At 32.1% G+C, this 10,618-nt stretch overlaps 1 protein-coding gene and 1 long non-coding RNA gene across 2 annotated transcripts; one reads left to right on the top strand and one right to left on the bottom strand.

The window, feature by feature from the left end:
- Positions 1 to 562: 562 nt before the first annotated feature.
- Positions 563 to 1,928, top strand: LOC106333099. The gene is made up of 2 exons (XR_001268279.1): positions 563 to 733; positions 1,567 to 1,928. It is a non-coding gene; the product is annotated as an uncharacterized LOC106333099 (long non-coding RNA).
- A 3,667-nt stretch (positions 1,929 to 5,595) lies between these two features.
- LOC106328659 (ALBINO3-like protein 3, mitochondrial) lies at positions 5,596 to 9,536 on the bottom strand. The gene is made up of 14 exons (XM_013767145.1): positions 9,089 to 9,536; positions 8,920 to 9,026; positions 8,702 to 8,829; positions 8,489 to 8,560; positions 8,290 to 8,391; positions 8,147 to 8,203; positions 7,881 to 7,946; positions 7,498 to 7,545; positions 6,738 to 6,917; positions 6,595 to 6,650; positions 6,395 to 6,512; positions 6,223 to 6,309; positions 6,023 to 6,132; positions 5,596 to 5,952 (listed from the first exon to the last, which is right to left on the bottom strand). The coding sequence occupies exons 1-14, from the start codon at positions 9,349 to 9,351 to the stop codon at positions 5,784 to 5,786; spliced, it is 1,563 nt and encodes a 520-aa protein (XP_013622599.1). The 5' UTR covers positions 9,352 to 9,536; the 3' UTR covers positions 5,596 to 5,783.
- Positions 9,537 to 10,618: the final 1,082 nt, after the last annotated feature.

Raw genomic sequence — 10,618 nt, 5'->3', positions numbered from 1 at the left:
GAGTTCTCCTACTCATAACCAAAGTCTTCGATCTATCTATATCTAGTGATTAACATATTTTTTATGTTTGTTATGCTTTGGAAATTACAATATTGTGTTATCTCTGGAACTTATCTATGAATTGTGTAATGAACAAAGAAAAATCCATTCATTAAGTATCCGAAAGGCTAGTGTTAGTTCACTACCAAAATAGCTTTGTACAAAAGGTCAATTTGAACTTTGTTATGTTGAACTTTTGTAAATCTTAACAAAAGATTTACAATGAAAACAATAGCTTATGATTACAAGAACTTGAATGAATGAATAAAACATAAGATAAAGAATTGTTTTTAATAGATTGGAGACAAAGTGAATATATTATCTAATTATATAAAGTACACCTTGAATCACTCCCAGGAGGTCCACATCAGATGACACGTCATCAATTCGTGCTCTCTTGAAGCGACACATGTCACCGAGGAGCAAAACTCTGTGTTTCATTAAGTGTCCGTACGGGCTTTTTTTTATTATTTTTGGCCAAGATGGGCTTCGATACAATCGTTATGGCCTTGCGAATATAGAGGCTGTCGTATTTGATACTACAAGCTGGTACAAATCTGGAGGATTTAGTTATGAACTTTCTCCCAAGGTGGCTAATGTGAAGCTTAATATTTCTCCAAGCCCAGTTCTTGGATTTCGTGGTTATTTGCTTGAGAGAAAACTAGATTCTCCAAAACTCTGGTCAGCAGAACAAGTAAGTAGCTCACTGGTTATAGCTATTGACTTTCTGTTCAGCCACCTAAATTTTTAGTTTGCTTTTCCGACATGCAGTAGAGTAATATTGAAAATTACAGTATTAGTTTGAGACAGCAAAATGAGAAACTTTAATGAAATGTATCAGGTTAGTACTGTATATATGATGTGGCCTGGGTATTTTTCCTATTCCAGTGTTAGGCTCTTTGCTTGAATTGTTAGGGTTGTCTGATAGAGTTTAGGTATAGATTCTCTCACAATCACTCACCAGACTCAATTCCAAACACACACAAAGATCTATTCAATGAAAAGAATGTATTACACTTTGAATCCGAACAATCTCTTCTTTATGAAACGTTGCCAAGTCTCTCTGTCATACCATATTTTTTTCTAGGACTTTTATCTTCATATCGTGTAACTTGAAGTGAGGTTTCCGAAAGTGTAATAGGAATTAGGGAATTTGAAATGAGATGTGTCTGTAATGTATTGGGTTCGAGGAATAGACTCTTTGGTTCTTCTTTTTGTTGAGGGCCTTAAAATATCTTCGTATGTACTTCACAAAGATATAGATATCTTAATCAACTAATCTGGTTTGATTATTTGCGTGGATGGATTTTTTCTGGTAATCTATTTATTCAAAGGGATGTAGCAGCCTCTGTAGAAGAAATTTTCATCCATGTGTTTTGTTTTATTTTGTGCTCCATAAATATTTATAGAGACTTGGATAAAAATGTTTTATGTGTTTGCATATCTGACATGTTTGTCTAATAGCGTTGTTGTTGCTTTGCTAATTAGACTTTCTGGGTTGATATTGTTTAATATGTTTTCTAGCAGGTTTCAATCAGTTAAATAGTTATTTCAAAAAAGGTGAAAAAAATAATGTGACGACGACAACTTTGTGGATAACACATGGCAAAGAAGATCCCTCTCTGTAATGGCAGGAAGAGTATTTACTCAGCTAGGACACTGCCCTTAGAGAGAGAAGATTTTTTTTTTGGATTTGAATAACAAGAAGTTTCTGGTTCTTCAACTAGGTAATGCTTATTAATTTTTTTGTAGATGGTTTTATTTTTCCAAAGGTGGGATCTGTACTCTTTTTACAGTTTTTAGTAATGTGAATCATATATTCTTTTGGCATGAGGGAAATGCAACTCAATTTTGCTATAAAGCTGGTGAAGTTTGATTTTTATCAGTTACAGAACAAAACAAAATACGTGGATGTTGCTCCTTTATGAAATTTTTATTTTTACAGAAAGAGATCTTGCTCCTTACGAAATCACCTAAGTTTTGATGTTGTTCTGTTCTCACGAGTCTTCCATCTCAAAAAAAATGTGAAGACTAAAAATTCACTGATTGGAGTAAACATTTAATGTTAGTAATGCATATATTCTTATTATTTTCTGCTTACGACCGGTTCACGATCTAACCCAAAGATGCTGCAGCATGTATGATCTTCCCTCAAAAAGCTTATTAAGGCAAACATTACTTTATGTTAGACAAATCGTATGATTCGGTTAATGTTACTATCCCAAGGAAAGCTGGCAGAGGTGCTTACTTCTAACTTCTAATACGTTTGTTCTTTTATCCAGATCTAAAGCATTGAATTCAATCCATGATTTTCCAGAGAGAAACTGTTCTTTTTTCAAAATACCAATAATAATTCAAAAATAAACATACAAAAATGAAAAAATCCATATTTATTAGTGTATAGAGAATCTAACCAACCGTGGTTCTAAAGAATTTTATTCTAAATACAATCATAATCAAGATAAATTTGTGATACCTAACAAAAGAAAATAGTGAAATTACATTTATAATTAAAAGTACATATATATTTTCCAATGTTCATTCAAATATAATATGTTTATGTATTATTTTCAACATACTGTCCCGCCCGTAGGGCGGGTTTACCCTAGTTTATAATATTATATAAACTATCAAAACAAGAGGCTCTTGACCCTAAGAGATAACTAAATTTTACGGTCAATTTTGACAGGAAATAGAAGACTTTTCTCGAAGTCTTCTAATTCATGGTCAAATTTCATTTAAAATTTAAGTTTTCTATTTAAATTTTTATTTCGGTTTAATTTGCATGAAGTCTACCGAGAAGTCTACTTGGAAAGTCTGCTCGAGAATTCTCCTCAGAAGTATGCTATGAATTTTGATCTATAGTCTTAACTTAAGAAACCTACATATCTAAAAATGAATGATTTCAACTAGAGAAAATTTAAAAATAAAAATAAAAACTTTAATCTTAAAAAAGAAGAAACAAAATTACAATAGTTTAATATATATTTTTATTTGAATCTAACATACAATAAAAAATATATATTTTATATTATTTGAAACTAGAACCTTTACAGCTACAATAATAGCAAAAAAGTATTATTACAACGATTTTAAATTTATATTTATATTTTGTTTTAACACACAAGAAATGAATATATCAAAAATTTAACAATATATATATCTTACTTTTTAGAAAGAAAGATATATCAGGAAAAAATACATTTAAAGCTAAAATAATAAGAAAATAATCACATTGAGTTGAATCTATAACTCTTTTAGATTAGCACACAAAAACCCAAAAAGAATTGGCGAAAAATAAAATCTACCAATTTTGATAGTTTGCATAGTAGACTTCTCCAAAAGAGTTCTAATGAAGTACTCTGAAGTTTGACTAAAACCTACCATCAGGCTAGGTACGATAAAGACTGTCCTCAGATCTAAAAAACTTGTATATCCAAAAACGTTAAAATGGTTTCGAAACAGAAAAAAGACTTCAACATAATCTTTTCATGCTTAAATAATAAATAATTTTTTTATTGGGTTGAATCTATAGCTTTTTCGAATATAACATATAAAACACACAAAAAATACATATCTAAAATTTATAGATCTACTTTAAATGATTGGAAAATGAAAACGATGAAATAAAAAAAGTGTGCAAAAACAAGATAAAGTAGTGCAAAAGACATGAGACAAAAAGATGATAAATTGATATAAAGTGTGGTGTCTTCAAGTTCAAAGAAATTAGAGAGAAGTTGGAGAGTTTTAGAGTTAGAAACATTACATTTTTGTTGCAGCCATTTGAGATAAAATGAGAGAATATAAACGTATATTATATAATGAGACTAAATTTCTAATTAGATTAAATATTTTTGGTTCGAAAGATTTCCTGGGAAGTCTTCTAACATAAAATGCACTAAGAAACCCTAAATTTATTATTTCAATCAGAAGACTTCCCACGAATGTTCAAATGCATTATATGTAAGAAGATTTCCGAAGAAATCTTATAGACTCTAAAATCAAATAACTATCTAAACATCAACAAACACTTTATTAAACGAAAGTTCAACTTATAAGGCTTTCAATATATATAAAACTAAACAGATATATGTCAAATTTAATTTTTAAATTTTTTTAAGATTCTAAAATATAACCCTAGAGATATAAACAATGCTACAACATCTATTATCAAACCCTAAACCAAGGACAAGCATGACTTACAATCTATATTTAGTCATCTGTGTTGAAAACAATTCAATTTTAGCAATCGAAATTTACATCATTTAATTTTTTTTATAATTACATGATTTCAATTTATTTTTCATCAAAATATTTTTATAAATTTTATAAATTATTTTTAAAATTAAATACATAAAAACTTCAATAAGATAAGAAGTCTCTGCATTGTTATAAGGGGGCCCTTGTTATAGTTGCAAAAGTAATTATATGTTTTTTTGTTTATAAGGAAATGGTTTTACTACTACTTTCTTTTTAATTACTTTTCATTTGATTGAATTTAAAATATATTTTTACATTTAAAATTAAATTTAGATCATTTTTTGACAAATCTATGAATTGATGTAACAGGTGCAATTGGCACACGTTATCTTGGGATAATTCGAAGTGCAAGGGTGTGTGTTGCTGTTCTACAGAACCAGTGGAGTGTAAGGGGGGAAGAGGAGCCGTCATTTCCAAGAGCTTCACGCCAAAACTCAAGCAAAACATGTCCCTGATCAGCGGTTGGGAGATGATAAATTCTTTTGGAGGCATGATACTGAGGTTTATAAGGATTACTTCTCTGCTACAAGAACATGGGAACAAATACGTTGTAAAAAGCAGAAGTGAACCAAAGTAGTTGTGTGTGGTTCAACCAAGGCATTCCTAGATTTACTTTTATTATTTGGCTTGCAATTCAGAACAGGCTCTCTACTGGCTGTCGAATGAGGCAATGGAGGATTACGCAAGGATGCGTCATGTGTGGTGAAATAGATGAGAATTGTGATCACATGTTTTTCGCGTCCCTTTTCGTGCACTATCTAGGACAGAGTTGCAGACAAGCTCATAGGAAGGAGAATCAACCCGGATTGGTCAGATATGCTAAGTTTTGTTCGTGATAGAGATCTACTCAAATGGATCAGATTCTCATGCGCTTATTTTTTCAAGTGGTGGTTTACCATGTTTGGCATGAAAGAAATCTCAGAAGGCATCAGCAAGGGCAGAATGGAACAGAACAGATTATCAGTATGGTTAATAATGTCGTCATGAATAGGATCTCTTTTTTGGGTTACAAGGCAAATTACAGATTTGAAGGACTTCTAAGAAGATGGTTTGAGGTTTTTGAGAAAGCATAGAGTTGTTCCTAAAAAATTCTCATTTCTTCCTATAGATATACGTAACCCCATTTTTTTTTCTAGAATGGCATTCTTTATCAATAGTCCTTGATGATGATCAATAAATTTAAAATTTCGTTAAAAAAAAAATTCGACAAAAACATTGATTGGTCACATGGTCCAGATATGCTTTGAGCCGGCCTGCCAGACACGCCTAATTTCTATTTTATACACGTTGAGAATATATAAAAGTTAGCTATTTTGCTTCTAATAACACATTATTCGTGTACAAACTTATTTTAACAGAATAAAAGGAAACAAGCTTCCCATATCCGAAAAGCGAAAACGACAAGTAAACACGAAAAAATCAATTTCAAAATTGGTGAATCCACTCAGAAGATCAGCAAGAAACAAAATAAAAAAGAGAGAAAGTTATGAAGGTTTGTGTGTAGAGTTAGATGTAGACGTGGAATCGGCACTGGGAATGCTATCATCCTCTTCCTCGCATTCTTTCAATAATTCTTGGAACGATGGATCATAAGCCACCACTCTTCTCAAGTACTTTGCTGCTTCCTCTCTCCTTCCTTCGTTGAAAATAGCACTGCGTACACACAAAGCTAATAAACAGAGTTCTGTCTCGAAGAATAGGTTTTCTTTTCTTTTTTCTTTACCTTGAGTAGAGCACCAATGCGTCTAAGTAATGAGCTTTGCTCTTGGGATCATCAGGCTCTTCCATGTTCGCTACTCTTTCAAGGTGTGTAATTCCCTCTGATGTCTTCCCCTGAAGCCATGAATGTTATATGAGTTTCTTCACATCAACGTATATATACAACGATAGATGAAAAGCAAGCGGCTAGTGAATGATGTATACCTGGCGTATATTGGAGACACCTGCCCATTGTGATGCAACAATCAAAAGATCGACTTCTTCAACTTCTGTTGGACAGACATCAATAAGCTGAGAACAACAGAATTACCTCAGATTAATACATTTTCATGTAAAATGTATGTAAGAATGAGATCAAAGAGCATCAATATCACACCTTTGAAGCAGCCCGCTCTAAGTATTTTGCAGCTTCAGCAAACTGTTCTTTCTGATATAAAGCCTGACCAAGAATAACCATAGCTTGAAGATATTCAGGATCTTTTTCTAATGCCAATCTGAAGAAAAGAAACACACAAGAAGAGCCACATCGAAAACCACAACTAAGCCTCACAAGAAATCATAGCTGGGCATACTTACCTTAATAGAGGAATTGAATTTTCCTTTTGCCCTCCAGATAAGTATTTGGCAGAAAGCTGTTGTAAAAACATGTTAACAATAGAAACAAAGATGTGGAAGGCTAAATTATTATTAGAATATCCCACTCCACGACATTGACTTACAGCAACCAGCTCCTTAGGGGTTAAATCATGCCCCGAGATCATGCGTCCTTTCGAGGATGGATCAGTGAGTTTCGCTTCTTCTATATTTGTCAATATAGGGTTTCCGGCCTCTTTCAGCACAGTGTCATCTCCTTGTAGACCCAACTTAGCACTTACAACAGGATGTTTGATGATTGATTGCTGCAAACCCAATACACTAAATGATAGATCCAAAGGGGTAACTAAAATACTATAAATGGGAAAGTAGAGGTGTTGCCAACAGAGACTGGAACCATTATAAACAAAGAAAGAAAATCAGATAGTATTGCTCATAAGAGATGGATTTAAGGCTGAGGAGTTCTTCCTAGGTTACTTTTTGTCTACCCTAAACTAGCTTAAGACAAGTTCCCCTAGACAGAGTTTACTAAACTTTGTACTGATAACTTATACTATGGCAGTAGATTAGGGCCACCAACATAAGATATAACCTTTAGATCCTTAAGTAAAATGCCACGTCATTCCTCCCTATCTTTTCTTTCTGTTTTTAGTTTACATGAATTCAAAACTAAGAACATCCTCAGTAATTCTTGTTCTGCTCAATTTTCACGAAATTATTAATCTAATTCGAGACAGAAAGTAGTGAGCCCCTCGCTTTTTTTTTCCAATCTATTTTAGTCCAAAGAAATACTGTCCCGATTGATAAAAACTCAATTTCTCGATAGATACCATCAAAAAGTCAAACTGATTTAGTAGATCTTAGAATGGAATCATTAGAACAAACCTGAGCTATGCTGAATGATAAATTGGTAGACCAGTAAAGCAGACTTCCCTGAGAAGTAATTTTGAAACAAAATAAGAAGAAATACAAATTTTGAACCGTTCGAAAGAAATGGACTGAAAAGGGTTCCAGAGAGTTGTAAGAACTGGAGGAGTAGCTATTAAACAAAACTGACCCAGACGCTACGTTAAAAATGGAAACTACACATGACAAGTATAGTTCGAACAACTAATTTTTAAGAGTTTTACAAAAGTGATAAGTCTAAGTGAATGGGAGTTTTGAATTTTAAGAGAACTCAGTTGAAGATATTAAGGTGAAACCGTATCAAAATACACTAACGAACCGAAAACAGGAATAAAGAGCAAATGTCAGAAAGATTAATATACCTGGGGCATTTGGAATGCAAGGAAATAAAGAGCAAATGTCAAAAAGTTCAAAAATATCTTGTAAGTCTGCAGAAGAAAACAGAAACACCAATCAATTGTCAGGTAGCATGCCTAACGAAACATTTGATCTTCCTTTATCGGGAGCAATTGGGAATTTAACTTGGTGCCAGGATGGTTACTTGTCAGACCAAAAAGTTCAACAAAATGTATATGTTCATATACAGCATTCCTATTATTAAATTGCATTACAGAGGACGAGGACTCACTTTTGCTAATTGCACAAATTTATCAACTTTGTGAACTGAAGAAGCTGAAAAAGCGGTCTGCAAGAAAATGTATATATATATATATATATTTCAAACAAGCTAGGATCCAGATGATTGAATAAAAGAAACAAAAGAGTAAATACCTGAGTGTTGGTGTAATGCAAACCAGCAATCAAAAAGGGGAAAAGTGGACCATAAAGACCGTTTGGAATTTCAGTCAAATTCTGGAACCATAAAGCCCCACCCTGCAAGCAATGAAACAAAAGACTCAACGGCATAATAAAGCGCTCACCAAATGACGATAGAAAGCCAGGAAAGCAATAGTCCTAGAGTAAACAATACCGTATCAAAGCCAGGATGATGATCAAGTGACATTCTTCTAATGCTAGTTATCCACAAGAAAAAACATGAGATCTGCAGGAACAAGAAGGAGGAATAGTAAGACTATAACTTATTTCCACTCAAAAGAAGTATATTTCATGTTATGCAGTAATTAACTAAAAGAAGCACTTATAGTACTTTTACATCCACATTAAGAGATAAAGGCATCATCACCTGGATGGAGAAATAAGCAGGAATCCAAAAGAAGGAAGGGCAGCCGAGAGCTTTTCTTTCAGTCCGAAAGAGCATCAACTGTTCTACAACACTCCTTCCTGAACCCTTTGGAGGCCAAAAAGGCGGTACTAGAAAACAAGTATCAAACACTGTTAGCAACTAATCAAAAAAAAAAAATACGAAGTGAACACACACCACCAATGCTCTAAAATGCTCACACTTGGGTAAGAAGTGTGAAATGGCTTTTGTTTGCTTCCGCTGCAAAATGAGGATAGGAAGCAAAGCCGTTCTGAAAGCCACCGTAGACGTAGCAATCACGACCCACCTGGCAATTCCATCTGAGTGAAATTAACTAGAAACGATCTTTCAAGAAAAGCTATGTCTTACCAGGGCAATCCAGTGAGGTCGTGGTATGAATCAAGCAACGAGATCACATGTCGGGTCAATAAATCATGGCTAGCCGCAGTTGCTCCGATCATTTCCTGCCCCAAATCTAATCCGCTGCCCAGGTCCGTGGGGCTGGAAAACAGCCGCGATTGGAAAAGACCATGCGCGATCGACGGTGCGGAGACATGGTGAGGAGAGAGAGAAGAGGAACAAGAGTGGCGTGAACGGCTGAGGTGAGAGAGTAAAACCCTACGATATGCCATTTCCAGTGACGGGATGTGATTGGTATCACAAAGTTTGGTCCGTTTACGCCTATTTCGGGTGTGCTGTGACTGCTGCTGCTGAAATTAGTGAACAAAGGTAGAGGATTATAAGATTTTGGGAAATTGTTTTTCTTTTCCTCAAATCAATTATGTCGACTAACCAGACTGGGTAATCAGAATCGGTAGTACGCATTTTCATGGATTATATGAGAAAATTACAAAATGTACGAGTGTTATTAAAACCTACTCATTTTTAATTTTGTACTAGGTGGTGGCCTGCAATTTTGTAGGTATAAATATTTTATAAAAACATAATATATTATATTTTCATGAAACTAAATATATTTTTTTTATTCAAAATTAAATCTTAATTTTATTTGAAACTAAAATGTTAAGTATAAAAATATGAAATTTCTAATGTAAAAAAAAAATTATTTTTATTCAGATTAACATCATTTTTATTCTTTATAAATGAAAATAATTTATAGCATTATAGATTTTAATGATAATTATTTTTTGTTAAAAATTTTGGGATTTCTACGGGTAGTTTTTATAAATAATTATGTTTGATATTATTTGGTTCATTTGAAAAATTATTTTAATTGGTTCTAAAATTACCTTTTTATAATTTAATTAAAATAAATTAAAATTATCAATCAATCAAACAATGATAAATTTTAAGGTTTCAACTATGAATGATATCTACACAAAGTCTATTAAGTGAATTCCATTTAATATATATATATATATATATATATATATAAAATGGAATTCACTTAATAGACTTTGTGTAGATATCATTCATAGTTGAAACCTTAAAATTTATCATTGTTTGATTGATTGATAATTTTAATTTATTTTAATTAAATTATAAAAAGGTAATTTTAGAACCAATTAAAATAATTTTTCAAAATTAAATGTTAATTTTATTTGAAACTAAAATGTTAAGTATAAAAATATGAAATTTCTAATGTAAAAAAAAAATTATTTTTATTCAGATTAACATCATTTTTATTCTTTATAAATGAAAATAATTTATAGCATTATAGATTTTTAATGATAATTATTTTTTGTTAAAAATTTTGGGATTTCTACGGGCAGTTTTTATAAATAATTATGTTTGATATTATTTGGTTCATTTGAAAAATTATTTTAATTGGTTCTAAAATTACCTTTTTATAATTTAATTAAAATAAATTAAAAATTATCAATCAATCAAACAATGATAAATTTTAAGGTTTCAACTATGAATGATATCTACACAAAG

The sequence above is a fragment of the Brassica oleracea genome, chromosome C3, assembly GCF_000695525.1.
Source record: "Brassica oleracea var. oleracea cultivar TO1000 chromosome C3, BOL, whole genome shotgun sequence".
Classification (NCBI taxonomy): Eukaryota; Viridiplantae; Streptophyta; class Magnoliopsida; order Brassicales; family Brassicaceae; genus Brassica; species Brassica oleracea.
This window is presented reverse-complemented; position numbering and strand designations above follow the sequence as displayed.